The 21470-nt window shown below is 40.1% G+C and overlaps 1 protein-coding gene across 1 annotated transcript; it reads right to left on the bottom strand.

Annotated features, from left to right (window-relative positions):
* Positions 1-14292: 14292 nt before the first annotated feature.
* Positions 14293-21044, bottom strand: arpc5.S (MGC83272 protein). The gene is given in 4 exon segments (NM_001094415.1): positions 14293-15658; positions 17630-17806; positions 19184-19256; positions 20870-21044. Coding segments are annotated over 4 exon segments (453 nt in total). The 5' UTR covers positions 21010-21044; the 3' UTR covers positions 14293-15595.
* Between the last annotated feature and the right edge of the window lie 426 nt (positions 21045-21470).

Below are 21470 nucleotides of genomic sequence, written 5' to 3'. Positions count from 1 at the left end.
GCATGACCACCATATATGCGCCATTGTGCCAGGAATCATACATCCCTGAAAGCAGTGGTTATTGGAAGTGTGATAGATCTGTTCTATTTTTACCGGCGTTAAGTACCACCTTTACATAAGGTTTTTTTTTAAATTTGCCTGAATGAAGGGGTGGCACCACCATTCCAATACTCTTAAAACTCAAAAGATTCCAGGGCACTTTTTACCTTTAGCAACATTTCTAAACATAGACCTTTTTTTCAAGCACTTTCCAAATACACAGACAAGGTCCTTCCCAACCCCATAATCTAAAATTTTATCAATGAAAAGGACAAGGCTTAACCCATTGGTTTCTTTTTGTTTTGCTATGAGCTGATCCAGAAACATTCCCTTTGTAACCTTTTACAGCTCCTTGTTTAAGTGGAGGAATATGATTAAATACATGGCTAAAGTCAAATATTGTGATGCTTCACAGCTACAATATAGTACAAGTGGATTCATATTGCCTTTTCTCACAATGACAAAGTAAGACAATTGTCCTAGGGTTATTTATGAAATCACTACATTATTTACTCTTTGCAATGTCCACAAGTTTATATAATCTATAGGAATATATCAATTGGCAATAATATGTGGTGTATACCCATAAAATGAGAGTTTATTCCAGTATTTACTAGTTGAACAAACAAACAAAAAAAAAAGGTGACAAGGTCACTGACTGTAAAATGTGTACACATAATTCACTGACCCTCTCAAGTTCACAGAGAGCATTATAGTGTTTCAGGTGATTAAATAGTTAAGGACCAGATTTATTCATCTCCTTTGGCTTTTCCTCCACAAAGACTCTGGGGAAGATTTCCACTTTCCCCTGAAATTCTCCTTCCCACCAATCCTCAGACACTACAAAAAAGTGGTAACACTGGATTACTCCATTGAGCCCAGATGGAAGCACACACAACTATTTATTTTGTATAATGTTTGAGGATAAGAGAAAAAAGAAAACAATATTAAAAATCAGGATAAACAAGTTCTGCGACTGGTGTGCAACATCAGTAGAGGAGTTGGGAAAGGACATGGAAGGGACAGGAAGGGGCTGGACTGGAAGTGAATACTGCCTGCTGTTGGGGGCAATCTGGTTGGCTCACACCCACCCAACGTGCACCACTAGTTTCTATTGCTCACACAAATGTCTCAAGGAAGGGTTTTATTATAATTAGTAGCAGAATGGAGAAGCTGAAAAAAGCAAAGCCATTCAAATTATCATATTAATGCCTAAATATATGCTATATTATAAAAACTGGTTGTAACAGAAAATTGCACTGTGAACATGAAAGCATTGCTGTAAATATGAACAATAAGAACAAAAGGGAACTATACATATTCAGTAGTGTCTGACGTCAAGCTGCTAATAAAGGTCTTGCTACTGAACACATGCAGTTGTGTTCAGAACCTGCTTTATTTTGCATTTAGTTTTCCCTCCGTTTGAGAAGGTGGGGTTTGATTAGTTTCCCCTGAACAGACTGTATAAATAGAACCCCTGGGACACCAGTGGAGCTTGCTCTAGCGTTTAGCTGCTCTTAAGTGTTTGCTCTTAAAGTGGGGGATCTGTAAGTGGAGTTACAAACACAGGAGTTAAGTGGGGATTCTTTAAAGGGATACTGTCATAGGAAAAAAAATTTTTTCAAAATGAATCAGTTAATAGTGCTGCTCCAGCAGAATTCTGCACTGAAATCCATTTCTCAAAAGAGCAAACAGATTTTTTTATATTCAATTTTGAAATCTGACATGGGGCTAGACATATTGTCAATTTCCCAGCTCCCCCAAGTCATGTGACTTGAGCTCTGATAAACTTCAATCACTCTTTACTGCTGTACTGCAATTTGGAGTGATATCACCCCCTCCCTTTCCCCCCAGCAGCCAAACAAAAGAACAATGGGAAGGTAACCAGATAACCGCTCTCTAACACAAGATAACAGCTGCCTGGTAGATCTAAGAACAGCACTCAATAGTAAAAACCCATGTCTCACTGAGACACATTCAGTTACATTGAGAAGGAAAAACCGCAGCCTGCCAGAAAGCATTTCCCTCCTAAAGTGCAGGCACAAGTCACATGACCAGGGGCAGCTGGGAGATTGACAAAATGTCTAGCCCCATGTCAGATTTCAAAATTGAATATAAAAAAAATCTGTTTGCTCTTTTGAGAAATGGATTTCAGTGCAGAATTCTGCTGGAGCAGCACTATTAACTGATTCATTTTGAAATTTTTTTTTTCCCCATGACTGTATTCCTTTAAGTGGATTTACAAACTCAGGAGTTTTAAACTAAAGGAGGTTCAAACTAGGTCAAAAGTTTGTTCTAAACCCTAATTTTTTTTTTATTCCTGTTTTGATCTGTAACTGGGATAAAGAGTGCTAGCAAGATTGAAAGTCTGACTCAGTGCACAGTCTGTCATATGTATACAAGAGATCCAAAATGCTTACCTCTGTGGTGGTTGTGAGCAAATTGCCACTTTGTAGGCTCGAGTTAGAGCACTAGAGCAACAAATTGCAACACTGCGCTCAATTGACAATCTTGAAAGGAGTCTTTTGCTCACTGAGCAGGACCTAGCGGGTCAGATAGTTTTGGGGGGGGAACAGAACAGCAGCAGGATATTGAGGCAGCTAGCTGGATGACAGTTAGAAAATCGAAGGTGGGCAAAAGGAAAATGGAGGCTGATCCGGAGCTTATGCATCGCAACAAATTTGCCAGATTGTGTGATGATGATGATGGGAGCATGAACTCTGGATTTGCAATTCTAGATGGGGCTGATCTCTCTAACAGCCGGGAGACCAGTTTCTCTAGTAGTGGTGGGGAGGAGAGTAGAGTCAGGCCTAAACAGATTGTGGTTGTAGGGGACTCAATTATTAGGAAAGTGGATAGGTTAATTTGTCGTCCGGATCGCTACAACCAAACAGTTTGCTATCTACCTGGTGCCAGGGTTCGGCATGTAGTTGATTGGGTAGACAAATTATTGGGTGGGACTGGGCATGACACAACTGTCTTAGTGAATATCGGTACTAATGACAAAATAAATGGTAGATGGAAGACCTTAAAAAGTGATTTCAGAGATCTAGGCTCTAAGATCAGGGAATGATCTTCCAATGTCATCTTTTCTGAAATTTTGCCCGTGCCACGTGCAAGTTTAGGAAAACAGCGCACCTAGAGCACTGGGCTGATTTTTCCTTGGGGTACAACCTATACAGTCGTGACGGTTTGCACCTCAATGGAAGGGGGTCCACTGTGCTAGGGGAAAGAATGGCTAAGAGGTTGGAGGAGTGTTTAAACTAGGCACGGGGGTGGGCGTGTGAGATAAAGAATATGGGGAAGCTAGGGTAGACGGGGTAGTGGGATTAGTAAGGGGTCATGGGGGAGGAGTGAGGGGGGCATACAGTTAATCAGTTTAGGAGGTCCCTCTGTTACAAGGAAAACAGAATAATACTAACTTAACATATAATTCTCCACTTAGTAATGCAAATTTCAAAAGTAAAAGTAGTAACCTCCGCTGTATGTTGGCAAATGCACGGAGTTTGTCAGGTAAAATTGGAGACCTAGAATTAATTGCATGCTCTAAAATATTATGATATAATTGGTATCACTGAGACCTGGTGGGATGAAACATGTGACTGGGCTGTGAATTAAAATGGTTACACCCTTTTTAGGAGGAACAGAGGGATTAAAAATGGTGGAGGAGTGTGTTTGTATGTAAAGCCTGAATTAAAGCCATGCACTAAAGAAATAACCATAGCTGGCAATGGTGAGGGTGTACTGATTTTGACTGGGCAAAAGGTCACAAAGAGAATTATCATTGGTATATGCTATAAACCACCTTGTATAAATGATGAGTATGAGGCCCAGCTACTCTTGCAGATAGAAGCGGCTTCACAGCTTGGTCAAGTTGTTTCTATGGGTGACTTCAATTATCCAGACATTGACTGGGGTAATGGGGTTGCTAAGATAGAAAAACCTAGTAGGTTTGTAAATATGCTGAATGACAACTTTTTATTCCAACTCGTTCAAGAACCTACTAGGGATAACTCTCTTTTGGACCTTGTAATAACTAACAATACTGAACTCATCTCTAGCATTTGTGTGGGTGAGCATTTAGGGAATAGTGATCATAACATGGTCTCCTTTGAGATTCTGTTGCAGAAGCAATTCTATAAAGGAGTAACTAAAACACTAAATTTCAGACGTGCAAACTTTGACAGTATAAGGGCATCTCTGCAACATATTAAGTGGGAAATGCTTTTCACAGGGTTAAACACAGAACAAAAATGGGAAGTCTTTACAATCCTGTTTAATAAATATACATGTCAGTATATTCCCCTTTTAAGCAAGGAATTTCGTTGCAAAGCAAAACCTTTTTGTTTCAATAAAAGCGTTGGTTTTGAGGTGGGTAAGAAAAGACGTTCTTTTAAGGCTTTCAAGTTAGCTGGTACAGCCGAAACATTTAAAAGGTACAAGGAGGCTAATAAATCATGCAAAGAAGCTATAAGGCAAGCTAAAATCGATATGGAAAAGGATATTGCAGCAAGCAGTAAAAAGAATCCAAAATTATTTTTTTAAATATGTTAATAGTAAAAAAATGAAGCAGGAAGGGATGGGACCTTTAGTATCAGTGGGGGGTCAGCCGGTTGATGAAAACAAAACAAAAGCGCAGTTTCTGAACTCATATTTTTCGTCTGTCTACACAAATGAGGAACCAGTTAATGAAGGTTTCCTTCTTAATAGTCCCAATTCTAGTAATACAACTAATGATGCATGGTTCACACATGAGGAAATTCAAAAGAAACTAGAACATGTTAAGATAAACAAAGGTCCGGGGCCAGATGGTATTCATCCCAGGGTATTTAGCGATCTTAGCTCTGTGATTGCCAAACCTCTTTACTTAATTTTTCAGGATTCATTGAGGTCTGGCATAGTGCCAAGAGACTAGCGAATTGCTAATGTGGTGCCTCTATTCAAAAAAGGATCCCGTTCTCAGCCTCAAAACTATAAGGATAAGATACTGGACTTCATAGCTAATCATAATACGAGTTTGTGCCAGCATGGTTTTATGCGTAATAGATCTTGCCAGACTAACTTAATTTCTTTTTATGAGAAGGTAAGTAGAGACCTCGATTCTGGGATGGCAGTGGATGTGATTTACTTAGACTTTACTAAAGCATTTGATACAGTGCCACACAAAAGGTTACTGGTTAAATTAAGGAATGTTGGCCTGGAACATAGTATTTGTACCTGGATGGAGAACTGGCTGAAAGATAGACTACAATGAGTGGTGGTAAATGGAACATTTTCTAATTGGACCAGTGCTGTTAGTGGAGTACCACAGGGTTCTGTACTAGGTCCCTTGCTTTTCAACTTGTTTATTAATGACCTGGAGGTGGGCATTGAAAGTACTGTTTCTATTTTTGCAGACGATACTAAATTGTGCAGAACTATAGGTTCCATGCAGGATGCTGCCACTTTGCAGAGTGAGAACTGGGCAGCAAACTGGAAAATGAGGTTCAATGTTGATAAATGCAAGGTTATGCACTTTGGCAAAAATAATATAAATGCAAGTTATACACTAAATGGCAGTGTGTTGGGAGTTTCCTTAAATGAGAAGGATCTAGGGTTTTTTGTAGATAACAAGTTGTCTAATTCTGGGCAGTGTCATTCTGTGGCTACTAAAGCAAATGAAGTTCTGTCTTGCATAAAAAAACGGCATTAACTCAAGGGATGAAAACATAATTATGCCTCTTTATAGGTCCCTGGCAAGGCCTCATCTGGAGTATGCAGTGCAGTTTTAGACTCCAGTCCTTAAGAGGGATATACCGTATATACTCGAGTATAAGCCGAGTTTTTCAGCCCCCAAAATATGCTGAAAAACTCTACCTCGGTTTATACTCAAGCGCAAAAACGGTCGGTGGCGCCTAAGAATAGTCGCCGGCGTCCAAGAATAGTCTCCAAGAATAGTCGCTGGCGTGCAAGAATAGTTGCCGGTGTCCAAGAATAGTTTCCAAGAATATTCACCGGCGTCCAAGAATGGTCACCGGCATCCAAAAACGAGACGCCGGCACCTCCAATGGGACAGAAACCCTCAATTTTTTGATTGAAACTTACAAGAAGCTGCTGCATTTCTCACCCTAGGCTTATACTCGAGTCAATAAGCTTTCCCAGTTTTTGGAGGTAAAATTAGGTACCTCGGCTTATACTCGGGACGGCTTATACTCGAGTATATACAGTAAATGAGCTGGAGAGAGTGCAGAGATGTGCAACTAAATTGGTTAGAGGGACGGAAGACTTAAATTAGGAGGGGAGACTGTCAAGGTTGGGGTTGTTTTCTCTGGGAAAAAAGGTGCTTGCGAGGGGACATCAGCACATCTTTTTTTTCACAATGGGACTTTGTGGGGGCTTCTTGCCGATAGCTTGGCTTCACATAGATGTCTTCTAATTGTAACAGTACTCACAGGTAACTTTAGATCTTCTTTGATCTTCCTGGAGCCAGGGTCAGACTGGGGGGCCCGGGGCCCACTGGGACCGATGTCCAGGGCCCCGTCCGCCCCCCCTGCCCCCCACATGCATGAATGTGCTCCCGGAACGCATGCAGGAACGGCGGCGCGTACGCCATTCCAATATCGGAAGAGAGGTCTGGCACGGCAGGGGCCCATGAGGGTCGGGCCCACCAGGTTTTTTCCCGGTTTCCCGCCGGGAAAATTGACCAATTGTGGCATTATACAATATTGATCCATATTTGTCCATATCTGAACCAGTGTCATACCAATTAAGTTAATACTCCAGTTTCCTATTGAAATCCATTGATCAGAAGTAATTGGACTTGGTGGAAAACATCTTTAGTCTATAACTACCAATGCTTGGTAGTGGTATTGGGACAGTGGTATTCTAAGGCAATTAATAAATTTTTCTTTCCAGCTATCCAGATTCAGTATAGCCTTTTATCTAATTACTAGGGTGTTACCTCTGCAACCATGCCATGGATTTAATGTTAGAGTGAAATATAAAGTAGGAGGCTATCTTAATAGAAATTGAAGTGATCATAGCAATAAAAAATCTAGTATTAATCTGTTCTGTTTGCTGGTACTTTATATTTCAGACTGAAGAGAAAAACAAGTACTCCTAAACCGACAACAATTTAAAATGTCATAGTTTATCATACTAAATGCTGACACTGTCACTTACTGATCTTAGGGACAGGTGCACATATAAAATATGGCATTTCTAGCCATATTCATTGTTAGTGATTAGTTCACCTTTAAAGTTAAAGCCCTCTTATTAGTCTAGCATTTGGGCATGGCTCTCTTTTAGCATAACAAAGTTGTAAATATTTCAAAACATTGTACTCTATGGCCATACAGTGCCAGCACCCAAATAGGACGAAGACTTCACACACTTCGCGCCACTCCACCAGATGCAATTTCGCTACCACTATGCTAATTAAGTAAAATGCAAAGTTGCGTCTCTGCAGCCGAATGCTGGCGAAGTTGCGCTAGCATTAATTCATCAGCGAGAGCATTTCATATCGAACTTTTTCTAACGTTTGTTTTTGCCTAGCGAAACTGCGTTTGTACACTTACACTTAGGTCAATTTGAATAGGGTGGGTTCATTTTGGTCTTATATATGACTTTATTAGAGATGTTGGTGCAAATGCTTGAAGTGGCCACTTATTATTAAGGAAGCAAAATAAAGCCAAAAGAGATCATCTAATGCCCTGGACATGAGCCCACCCTAAAACAAATGTGGCATGCCCCTCAAATGGTAAAAAAAATGTAAATAAAATTTTTTAATTTTTAATACAACTTTTAAAGACAATGCTGCTTTAAAATATGAAAAAACGGCAGCATTTTTTTAAATGTTTGACTTTTCAGCATACAGGATATGATGTCACTGTCATAGGATTGAGGAGGATGTAGCTTCATTTTATCAGTTCGCCAGGTCTAAGCTTGCGAAGGAAACGCTAGCGAAAGAGGTGACGTTCTGTAAAATTCGCACTTTAGTGAATTTGCAGAGTAACGATCCTTCGCCTGAGCGAAAATGCACCTAGCGTAAGGGCGCGAAACTTCGTTGGCAATTTACTCTTTCGGTAGCGAATTGTCTTCTACGTCTGTTAGTAAATTGCTGATGTCCCTGTGGATGGGATTTAAGGCGAATTTTCGATAGCGATAGTCACTTCTCCCCTCAATAAATCTACCCAAATGTGTTTTCTGCTCCGGTTGAAAAATACAGGGGGAAAACACAGATAAAGGCCATAAATGCCTGTGAGTGCAGTGATACAAATAGCATCTGCCTGTCACTGCACACATGGAACATATTTAGCCGGAGAACACAAACTTGAATGCATTACATTGTATCACTATTTGTCTCCTGAAGAAGAAACTTCCCTGCCTTTAGGCTTATGCTCAGGCAGCTATTCCTTATATCATTTGGTTTTAATGTGGCCAGGCCTAATAAATACAACTTTCTCTCGCATTGTTGAAGTGTACATGTATTAATAGTGTAAGGGCAGTACTGTTGAAGGTCTGATTGGAGTTGTTAGGAAGTAAAGCTGGCCATAGATGTTGAGATTTTTAAAAGATCAGATCCTGATCGTGAGACCACGATCTTCTCGAAATAATCGTACGATTGTACGAATTTACCATCAACTAAAAAGACCAATTTGCCAGGAAAACAAAGGGGAGCTGCCTGCTTGGCCCTGCAAACATAGATAGATTGCACTGGGACCGACAAAGATTTTCTGACCTGGCCGATCAATTTCCTGTCAGATGTCGGCTGAAAAATCGTAAGATGTACGAACGTTCGAATCCCACTAACTGCACGATAATTTCGAAGGATTGGTTGGACTTCCCTAAAATTGGTCGTTCGGCAAGAAGAATCGTCACGTCTATGGGGAGCTTAAGATGTGATGGGGCCCAACTAAGGGATCATAGCCTTGGGCTTATTCATTGTTGTCATACTTGTAAAGTTCTAAAAGAAAGAATTTCCTTTGTTGTTGTGAAACAGTCTTTCTTCCAGTTTAAGGGGTTTTCCTCCAGAAGTATTACTGGCCCTGGGCTAAAGGTTTGAGAACTCTTTGAACATGGCATTTAACTAAATACCTAAGCACTGCTATTCCGGCTCAGTGTCATGAATCCTTTCATAGCCAGAAGCCGTTATTATCCTACAGACACTGTCATTTTCATGAACCAGCAAATGGGTCACCAGAATACCCAGAATATCAAATGTTTTGTTATACAATTACATGATAAATTCTCTCATGTTGGGTATATGGGAACTGAAAAAGTTAATGTGAGGCTGAGTAATTACATAGCGAATGGCCTTAATAAATGGGAAAATGGGCCCACCATCAGCCATTCCTGCATTACACTTTGAATGAATAGTACTCTAGAAATGTCAGACATTTTGTTTTAATTAGTTGGGAGAGTTCTACTACTGTATATTACTATTGTCATTTATTTACACACCATCTTTTTTGCCTTGATTTTTGAGGGAAGGGGCCATGAAACTAGGCTTTATTCTCCTTTTATCTCTTCTAGAAAATGCACACACAAGACACAGTATGGCCAGGGCCCACGTAAAGGTATTTCTTTTAACATAATTTAAATGGCGAGTTTATATGAAAGATATTGAGAGTTGTTAAAATACCATTATAAGAGAATATGTTAGCTAAGGACAGTTCTCTCGAGAAAAGTAGAAAGCAACTACAAGAAACACTTGATGAGTAGAGTCTGGCTAAGAATAAACTGGATTTATTGTTAAAGTAGTACTTACCGGTAAGTATAGGTAAATATGTGGAGCAGAAAGGAGGACAGCAAGAGTTATATTTGTAAATGAGCTGGAGCTAAAGCTTCACATGGATAGCATTATGTCAGATTCCTTTGAGGTGTATGTAGTATGTGCAGACACAAAATTAGAAATATTCTAATATTTTACTGTCTAAGAGGAAAGCAAAGGAAGGTGAATCATATCCACTAACAAAGCATAATGAATATGTAGGGGTATACAGTCTCTGGAGAATTGTGCAAATGATTGGCTGCCTTTTTTTCTGCAGGCAGGTTGAGTAACTACAGTAATGGAATGTTTGTCAGATGGTATCGGACTGCTGTTTGGATACCCAGGTACAGAAATCCTATACAACAAAAGATGTTGTTTCTATTCTCCTCTCTTTTCCAGTTTGGTCATCTACAACACTTTGGACATACAGTGAAGCACTTGTAAAATATGGCAAAAGTGTGGGCCTGCCCTGCAGGTATATATGCCAGTGTCAGCCTGGAAATATGCATCATGTTACCTGACAAAATGACCAGCTGGGCTGTCAGGTAAGATCTTTGAGTTAAATAGGAGTTCTAAGCTTTGGGAATAATATGCAGCCCTATGCTATAACACTGTCATACTACAGCCACTTTCTCATGATTTTGTTTTACTTCAGTAGTTCTTGGGGGTGTCTTTGGACAGTACCTATGGCAAAACAGCTTCATAATTAATATAAATTGACTTTTTAACCTATGACTTTTCAGGTTGGGCAACACCATTATTTGGAACCTAAAAAATGTCATCTTTAATTTGGCATTGGGGAACTGCGTCCATGTTAAAATAAACTCATAAGGAAAGGGGACAATACGATTCTTTAGAAATCTTTCTGCAATCAGCTGAGGATGAGAAACATTTCCTTCCTCTTTTATGGAACAAAATAAGAGGAGTACATTTCTGCCAGAGTTAAATGATGAGCTTTCCCCATCAACAGCAGAGAAATGATGTAACACCTAAAGAAGAAATGTCTCCCACAATGCAGAACTCACTATTCCAGTGTGCATTGGCTGCATTAGTTCCATGCTAAATATGTTAATGATCTGGAAAAAAGGATTACCTTTTGTATCTCTGCCAGAATTCCTCTGTAACTTGGTCTTCAAAAGGGTTAAAAACATCTATAGCACACAGTATGCCTTTTAACCACTGTTTGTTTTACCCCTGTCTGCTGGGGATTGCCTGGCGTTGGATTCCTATCTTATACTATTTAAATCCTGCCTCCCATAGAGTCCATTCCATTTACAACTTACAATTAAACCTCTAATTGAAACTTGGCTTTCTAATAATCATTGCTTTATTATTTCTTTCTTCCACTTCTCTGATTCTCTACATGGTCAGCGATCTTGTGCTTTCAGGTCACACTACTCCATTATCTTGATATTTTAAAGCAAAAGTTATGTATCTTGGAAAAAAGCAGTAGAAAACCATGTCTTGAAAGACACTCAATACTTTATTGATCCTGATCTGGTGTGACAGTGCCCTGAGATATTTATTTAGGAATATGACCATATTGAGTACTGAGGACCTCTAGCAAGTAATCATTGTAGAGTGCCCAGGAGACAATGCTGGATGTAGGCAGACCCTCTTGCTTTATTCATCAATAATAGGATCAATGTGGACTACTGAGGGGAATTCCATTAAAAATGTTTGTTTATTAGTCATGCTACAAATACTGCATTATTTATGTCACTTTAACTTACATGCGGTCATTGACATTTAGCTACTGGGCATCATTTGCTGTAGTTCTAATTCATTTTTTTCACCAATTAGTCCAAACTCATTTTATTTTAAATACACTGTATTAGTTCTATTTCATATAATTGTTCGTATTTTCTTTTCATTCATTTACAGGATGTATGGCTTGGATCCAACCATTTACTACAATATTTCATATTTTTCAAAAAAATTAAGACTTGTCAGCAGTTACTAATGACAGAGTTGGCCCAGATGAAATAGTCATTAACAACGAATAAGATGTTTTCCTTAAATCAAGTCACCCGTATATGCTACCTGCAGATTGGTAGTTATTTGTGAATGAGATAAGTACCTAAGACTGGAAACTCCACCAGAGTAGAAAATTATGTGAATGATGTATAACCTCTTTACAGCACTATGGAGGAATATGTCGCTCTACATAAACAAAGGATAATTATAACAAGGTTTTATTCCTTATTTCTCATTTTCTGAGACTCGTTCAGGCCCGAACTTGCAATCTGTGGGTTCTGGAAAATGCCAGAGGGGCTGCAGTAAATGCCATAGACAGTCACTATTTTTTGGGCTTGGGTATAGGGCTGCTTGAGCCTCTGTGTGCCTAAAATGTCAGGGACTATTTTGATTCTCAGTCCAGACCTGGACTCGTCAATAGAGAAACAGTAACTAGAAACAGTATGTAAACTGGAATTGGTGTAGTGACACAGAAATAAGGGCTGAATACCATAATATTAGCTCCTAGGATGAAATATTTATGTCTGAAGGGGATATTGCCTAGTTTCAAAATGTGCAGGGGAATTCTGTTGCTGAGATGGTGAATTTCCCACTCATTTTGTAACTTACATAAATTATGTTTGCCAAATGGACAATGCTTTTTTACTTCTGATATGCTCTACACTATTGTGTTCACTTCTTTCACAGTATATATCTAGTTATAAATTTAATGAAGTGTGCAAAGTCCAACTCACGATCGTTGATTCAGCTGTGTCTATTGATATAACTCGTAGTGGACTACTTGAAAGTGGCAGTAGCTCCTGGCATCAATAGGTGCACTTGAACGTGATTCTGAACAAAATGCAGCCATTCGCGAGAGTAAGGAAGTGCAAGGCTTGCCTTTGGACGAACCTTTAATGAATGGAGTCAATATGTGAACCATCTGCATCCATTTTTACAACTGCAGTTGTGGTGTTAAATGAGTCCTTCGAACTTTGCCTATGTCTAGTAAGTCATAGCAAGTGACCAGTAAATACCACCACTCAGGGCCGAAACTTGGGGTAGGCAGAAGAGGCACCTGCCTATGGCGCAACAATAGGGGGACACTGTGCAAGTACCTGTTAAAGGATCTTCTGCCTACCCTAGTTCATGTGTAAAGCATGGAGCACCACGTAGAGTATTTTATGTAAAATCCAGTATTTATTTAATCCATTTAAAATTCAATACAAAAGAACGCCATGTGTATATAGACCATCACGACTGACGCGTTTCGTAGTCCCCCGGCTACTTTTTCAAAAGCTAGTTCATGTATGTGCCCCTCTGCTGCTCTGTGCTCCCCGCCTGGTGCTCTCCCCCTTACTGTCACGTCTGGGGTTAATGCAGTGCTAATTAACCATATGTTACTGTGATTTTACTGGCATGTGAGATGTCCACCCCTTATACAGACTGACTTAACTTTTTTCAATGAATGGTCGGGGGCCTATAATCAACTATTTTGCCAATGGTTTTAAATACTGCACGTGGAGAAATCACTGCATGTGACTTAAGGTGGCCATACACGGATAGATCCGCTCGTTTGGCGATGTCGCCAAACGAGCGGATCTCCCTCCGATATGCCCACCTTGAGGTGGGCAATATCGGGCTGATCCGATCGTGGGCCCTAGGGCCCAACGATCGGATCCTAGCGTTCGCCAAACGGGCGGTCGGATCGCGGGACCGCATCAACTAACAGATGCGGCCGCGATCCGACGGGATTTTTAATCCCATCCGATCGAGATCTGGCCGACTTTCGGCCAGATCTCGATCGGGGAAGCCCGTCGGGGGCCCCCATACACGGGCCAATAAACTGCCGACACGGTCTGTCGGCAGCTTTTATCGGCCCGTGTATGGCCACCTTAAACCGTAGCCTCTCCAAATATAAAATTCACCCTCCACCTATGCAGGACTATTTGTGCAGAAGTACATCCTTAACTGTCACACTTCCATGTCCATTTTTATGCTGACATAACCCAAGTACAGGTACCGGACCTGTTATTCAGTATATTTGGGACCTAGAGTTTTCAAGATAAGAGGTATTTCTGCAATTTGTATGCCATACTTTAAGGGGGTTATTTACTAAAGTCCGATTTTTTCTCCTCTGAGTTTTAAAGGGGAAATTTTAGTGATTAATTAAACCCCAAGGCTGCTAAAAGTCTGAATAAAAAAGTACTCAGTCTCAAACCTGCTGAGGTAATGTAGAAGTCAATGGCAGATGTCCCATTTACAATTGGAAGATATCATGATCTGCACTGGTTTTCGTACAATAATACGAATGTGAAGTCTACGGAAAATCATTTAGAGATAAAAAAGCAAAAAGGGCTGTTTTGCCTCCAATAAAAATGTTATACCATAGTTAGGATTAAGTAAAAGGTTCGGTTTTATAACTACAGAGAAAATCAATATAATTTGCACGTAATTTGGAGCTTTCGGGATGTTTCTGGATAAGGGATCCCCTACCTGTACAACACAAAACAACATCTGCTAGGTATAAATGAAGAACTCACGTGTCCAAATCAATAGGTTTTTAATTTCATCCATAAAAAACATAGCAAAGTTGAGCAGCTTAATTTCTAAAGGCCCTGTAATATATTTTTAAGAGTTATAGGACTCTTGCACAGAAGTGACTAAGGCCTCACTCCTTTAGGCAAATGGTTGTTGAGTGTTTTCCACCTTGGAATTCCCAACTATAATGATAGAATCTGAACGCCACATTATGCTTTGCAGTGGAAGGAGATCTGAAACTATACCATGCAACTATATGCATCAGTGGTGCCAGATAATCATATTAAGTATTTCAACCTTTAGCTCTGTAGTAACTGACAAGTAGCCATTTGCTTACTGTGCACTTGGAATACTTATGGATTGTCAAAAAGCCCTCATAAGGAGTTTCACCTCATTAACTAAAGCAGCTATATCCTGAAATGGTGAGATGCCTGTTTAATCCACAAACAGGTAACCCGTTAAAATATTTTATTGTCATTACCAGGAAAGTAGAACCCCTAAACTTAATATTAGGCCCTCACTTGATATATGGCAATTGGCTGCACAGTGTCAGTATGTACTTTCAGGCAATTGAGAGGTAAGTTCTGAAATATGGACAAATGCTGAATGGATATTAACGGACATGTAATCAAGTCATCTTTTTTTTGATTTGGGAAAAAAATTGCTATAGCTGCATAGTAAGCACAGTCTTGTTGCATCAAGCACAAAATATCCCTTTTTAAACATTTAGGACCTGAAGGAGTAATGCAATGAAATCCAGATTCCTCCAAGATATGTATCTGAGATATCTGTTTAGAGATATAAAAGCTTTAGATTACAAAACACCACTCCTGGGAGTATGCTCCTAGCTGAGTGGAAAGTGGCAAAGCAGAGGAATTGGCAGCGACTTTGATTAAGACAAAGTTGGTGCTTTTGCCCTGGAATAAATGAGGTTAGAAGGTGCAGTAGATGTAGGTGAAGGGAGCACTGCAAGTGCTTCTATATCCTATCAGTCTACATATTTTTGGGGAAGGGTGATTATTCAAAAGAGCCCAGCTCATTAAGGGCAGGTAATGAAATGCAGATAACTTAATAATTCTGTCAACAGAGAACTGCACTCACAGCACACATTTGTACTGTATTGTTTAAAAACTTTATAAAAAAAAAATGAAAGCTGCAAAAAAAAAAAAAAAAAAAAAAAAAAAAAAAAACAGAGGAAAGAATAGAAATGTGGCAGCGAAGAGTTATGGGTTGGCTTGCCCTGGCTTAGCTGAGGCTCAGGATTTTGGTCTTGGAACCAGCTCTTCCTTGTCACAAACACATGAACATTCAAACTGTCTTCCTTGCAGTCAGAACTCTGACTATGGAGCCGACACCTGCCACTGCCAGAGCCTGTGGAGAAGAAAAACATAGGCAAAAGTCAAAATGAGGCTGTTATGTATACAGCTACCTAGTAGTGTTGCCTTACTTTTTACATAAAAGCACCCAAGAAGCTTATTTAAAAGGCTTTGTCAATTCATTAGCAACCTGGAAAATATAACAACTGTATAAAGAAGAGGATGCCCTGTCTACCATGTATTCATGTACCTCTACATTTAAAGGAGAAGGAAAGGTGCTCTTTACTTGGGGGTGCCAAAAGTTAGGCACCCCAAGTGATTGTATTTACTTACCTCACACCCCAGGCCGGGGCTCCTATCAGCAGAAAACTGCACCGGCCCGGGATTCTTCCATCAGTTTTCTCCCGATAGAAGCCCCGGCCTGGGGTGTGAGGTAAGTATATATAATTATTTAGGGGTGCCTAACTTTTGGCAACCCCAATTAAATATGTCTTTCCTTCTCCTTTAAGTCAATCTGTGTCTCCCCTACTCATGGAAGTTTTCTACTATTGTGTTGCACTGGCCATGTAGATAGAAGGAATTGCAATAAGAGTAATGAAAGCCTCTTTAGAACTATATGGCATACATAGAAATTAACACCACCACTGTGTCACACTGAGGAAGTTATACCATTTCATACTTAATTATTCAACACAGATATAGATGCACTGGAAATGAGTACAATATGTTGGGTTTAAGCTGGCACTAATTTATCATCCATACATGTATTATATATTTAGTATTAATCATTACCCCTATCAAAAGGAAAATTACCCAAACATGTTCTTCACATAGTACTGCTAATTTTACTCCAGGAGTTTCAATGTTTATCCACATGCTCCCTCATTGAGCAAGTATGAGGAGGACAAGAGGTGTGCAGTGAGCAAGTCCAGTGTTAAACTACCGCTCAGATATGGCTACCACTCAAAAAGATGGAACCAGGCTTCACAGTTCATTTTGTGTTGCCAATGTGGTCCTAAAGAGAAACTATGTGCTGGACTTTGCAATAAATGATGGGTTGTGGTTGCAGTCCTAATGTACTTCATACACTAAATTCCATAAAGCTATGTCATAAAAAACAAACATGGCGTGTTTGTTTTTTTGAGGACAGAAACTAGTGAAGCCGAGTGCAATTGCGGAACCACTGTGCATTTCTTACAAACTGCACAACTTGCTTCTCTGGATATTGGATCCATTGAAGACTGTATGCTACATATGTTGCTGAGCTACTAAAGTGTACCGAGAGAGAAGCGCTGTGCTCAACTTTGGCTGCGGATTTGGTCTTGAAGTTTTGCATATACTGTACTCCATAAGGCTATACGTGGGCATTATATATTGATCACAATTTGTTTATCTTGAGAGATGATAAAGGGAAACCACTTTTGATGTGAGGGGAAAGCGAGTTTAAGTGCAACCCTTTAAAAGCAATCACCACCAAAAAGGGTGGCAATTTATTATTCTCTCTAAATTTGTTGTGTTGATAAGGGATTTTGATCTCTTTTTTAATGTACACTAATAAGACCTGAGGCCTCCACAAGTATTTTAATTGATGTGTTTTGTAATTTATGATTGTTACAGAATCCAAGAATACTTTACAAACAAAGAGTTTTTGTGGGTATAAATTAGCGAGTGCAAAATGTATATTTTTAGATGCTGGGAAACTGGTTAATTTTTTTTTTAGTTTTGTTTTTTCGTTTATACACATTTTGTACCTGACTACTGCTGCCTGAAGTGCACAACAGGGTCTGAAACACGTTCCTTTTCTGTAGCAGAGATTTGCGTGGAATGTATAGATTTATGTTGGAAGGCACGATGCCTTTTAACATTTGTTACTATGGGTATACAAATTACTATAAGAGATTTGTTATGTACATATTTACATATGTATGAATGTATATGATCTTCATCATATATACATATCTAAAGAGAGAAAGACAAAATGCCTAAGAAAATACAAAAATATGCTGTTACAGAACAATTTGCTCACCTTCTCATGCCACTGCAACAGGACAGCACTGCTGTTGTCGGACGGACTCTCAAAGCCCTTGTAGATGTATTTCATTAAGAGGTCCATGCTATTTTTGTCTAAAGACTGAACAGCCTTTTCTATTTCATTTGCTTTAAAGGAGATAAGAACTTTCAGCACCAGGTGCTCAGCTTGATCCTGAATAAAAAGCAATGCTTAAATCACAATCCACACAAAGATTAAGAGGGTGGTATATGCCTTAATGCCAAACACTGTAAAAAATAAGTTATAACATGCTATTGAAAAGCTTGCCTATATGAACATAAAACCTATAAAAAGGAAATTAAAGTGTTTTAAAGGAAAGCCAGTTTAATGTACTGTTGCCCTGCACTGGTAAAATTGGTGCATTTGCTTCAGAAAAATATAAACAAGCTGCTGATTAGCATGGGAGCAGCAATTCAAGCACAGGATACAAAGTAGATAACAGAGAAGTTCTGAAGAATGCCATTGTATACAGCAGAGCTTATCTGTTATCAGCTGTATATCCGGTGTCTTTTCTCCTTTTTCAGCTTTGAATGGCTGTCCCCATGGCTACACAGCAGCTTGTTTATATAAACTATAGTCGTGTTTCTGAATCCAACACACTAGTTTTACCAGCGCACAACAGTACATTTTATGTTCCTTTAAAGGAGAACTAAACCCCCTCCAATAATAAAAACCCCTACCCACTACCCTACATAGTCCCGCCTCCCTGCTTCCCCCCGCATAGGTGATTATCTGAAAGTGCCCCTAATTCATTGCTCACGTATAGGTGCAGAGTAAGCGCATCGGACGTCAGGGGCACCATCTTCAGACTCTTCTTTATTCTTCGGGAAGTGAACGCCGTATTGGCGCATGTGCAGTTGGAGCAGTCTTCCGGCTCGGAGCAACTGCACATGTGCCAAAAGTGCTGAAGGGAAAGAAGAGGACGCGAAGAAGACCGAAGAGCCAGAAGATGGCACCCATGAGCTTCACTGCACTTACTTTGCACCTGTACGTGAGTAATGAATTAAGGGCACTTTCAGGGGTAATCACCTATGCGGGGGGGGGGGGGCAGGGAGGTGGTACTATGTAGGGTAGTGTGTAGGGTTTTTTTTTTATTACTGGTGGGGGTTTTGTTCTCCTTTAAGGCTGACTATGGGAACATACAGATTGCATTCAATACAGTGAATATAAATAGGAACTATGTGTGTGGTACAGTTTTTAATGCGAATACAACTTTTGGTAGGAGGGAGAAAAAGAAATGGGGAAGTAAGCACTGACTGAGCTGAAAAGAAGTGTTTTAAACTTTGCAACAGTTTAAGGGGAACCAAGACTATTTAAAAAAGAAAATAACTAAAGTGTTGTTTAATACAACCACATGACATTTGGGAGTTCCTTGGCTTAAGATAGGTAGGATATAATATTGCTTTATACCCTGTACTCAATACACCACCGTAATTACACTTCAGCAAATAATGAGCAACGGTATAAAATATTTTTTTTCTGTTGTATGCAACAGAAAATGAGAGCTTGGATTTCTTAAAAGCACATTACCTTGGCAGACTGATTCTTGGTATTAATAGGTGGATTCTTCAGAACAGCTTGCAGAGCTCCCATCATGTTTCCTGTAGCAAGCTGTTAAGGTAATAAAGTACTAACAAAAGAAGTGCCACGCAATAAATACAAATCAATTTCAGTTTATTCTGTATAATCCTAGATGGCTCTATGGCTAGTGTTTGGTCAGCCAGTGTCTTAAATGTGAAAATGCATATTCTGCTTTTAATTTGAAAGTAGGGTCTGAATAAAAAAAATGTATTAAACATAGTGATTAAAATATATCTGAGACAAAATATTTAAAATGCCAACTAAACAGGAGTTCCCATACTTCCCCATGACTGAGACAGCCACTTCCTGCATTCCTAAACCTGAAGCAAGACCAAGCTTGCCTCACAGCCAGGTTGTATTATACACCGGTCAATAACTGCTGCAGAACAACCAAGGTGTGTTTAACAAAGCGCTCAGCTATGTGTCATTTGGCTCAAAGTCCACTATTGTATTATCCACCCTTGGAAACACAGATATATATAAAAAAAAAAAAACCACGTGCATATCTATGATTGTGTGTGAGAAAGAGACAGAGATGGGGAGAGTGTTTAGAGAGAGAAACAAAATTCACAGGACAAACCACTCCCACAGCCTCACAACACACACAGTAGTTGTCTTGCTTTCTTACAAAGAGGAACATGCTGACATTTGTTACACACTTCATCCTCCATATAAGGTGTGCGTGTATTTTACTTGTCACAAATCTTTACATAGAATCCATACGGCTGGAATTAGAGCTTTATGCACAGACACACACACAGCAAACAACAAAGTGCATGGACAGAAGCAAATGTGCAACAACACAACAGACACAATCTGTTCCACAAACCACATTATCTATATCTGAAATCTCTAATTTCTCTAACCTGATCTCTAAACTTGAAGCACTGGTCAGTTGGGGGGTGTCTGAAACATCAGGCTACTATTAGGGTAGGGCTACACAGACGTTTTCGGCGTGATCCGACGCGCTGCGACAAAACACATGCGACGGAAAGAAGGTAGATAGAAATTCCTGATGAAGTCACAGCGTTGATCTGACACGAATGTCGGATGCAGACGAATCGGATCAACGCTGCGACTTCATCCGTCATTTCTTACCTTATGTAGGTCGCGTGCGATTTGTCGCAGCACGTCGGATCGCGCCGAAAACGTCCGTGTAGCCCTACCCTTAGAGAACTATGGTAATTTGTTCTAGTAGATATTCCTAAACCTTAAATAGATCAGAGAGAAGGGTGAAGGGGAAACACATGCAGTTATACATGCAATACTGTAGGAATTATGGCTGAATGGCTCATATAAAGAGATTAAGGATCTCCCACAAAACATGAAATTCGTTATTAAACGCAAGCATGCTTCAGCTATTTAGCAGGGCCCATACTGCTATAGGGTTTCAAAAAGCCTACCTGGATATTGCTGAACTACATCTCCCTGCAACACCCAAGCGACTAAGAGGTGCAGATTATCACGAGTGGGAGCATGGCAGGAATAGTGTAAATGAGCGCCAGTGAGCGTCTCCATGAGGCGTGTTATGAGTGTGACACTGTCCATATGTCACCCCATTGGGAGCAGCCGGTCTGTTCATACAAAGATACAATGACAGGCCCTGCCGGCACTTTACACGACACATAAGGATATCCCCGAATCGCGCTATCAACCTCCCCCTCGTCTGGTCCTTGCTGCCCTTCTCCGGCCTCCTCTTCGTCCACGAACTTGTTCTCATCATATTCATCTACATCTACTTTCCGGAAGCGGGCGGACACCGTATTCTTCGCCATCCCGAACCGGAGACTCTGTGCAGCTGGCAGGGAGCGGTCGCACTCAGTGCGCAAGCGCGGCGGCTTCCGCTTTTATTCCCGGCTTCCGGAGACCGAGCGCTTGTTGTGCTGTGTGGCTACTACCTGTACCTATTGGAGTACCAGGGCAGTGTCAGCGAGTTCGGTAGTTTCTAGGCGGGGCCGCTCAGGTTGTAGTAGTGGGTAGTTCCTTTACCTAGAAGGGCTCCCAGTCACATCAGTCCATGTTTCAATACCGCGGTCCAAAAAGAAAAGGTGTCCCTATTGGCTCAAGGATCAAGTCCCTGAGTATTGGTACCACAATTATGCAGGGGTGGGGCTGTTTTTTTATAGACAGGCAGTAGCTGCTCATTTAAAGGAATTGATCAGAATAAATATAAAAACTGGGTGTATATATAGATAGGCTGTGCAAAATAAAAAATGATTCTAATATAGTTAGCCAA

This window comes from Xenopus laevis, chromosome 4S (genome assembly GCF_017654675.1).
Source record: "Xenopus laevis strain J_2021 chromosome 4S, Xenopus_laevis_v10.1, whole genome shotgun sequence".
In the NCBI taxonomy this organism is placed as follows: domain Eukaryota; kingdom Metazoa; phylum Chordata; class Amphibia; order Anura; family Pipidae; genus Xenopus; species Xenopus laevis.
The sequence above is the reverse complement of the archived record's forward strand: the minus strand, read 5'-3'. Positions and strand labels throughout refer to the sequence as shown.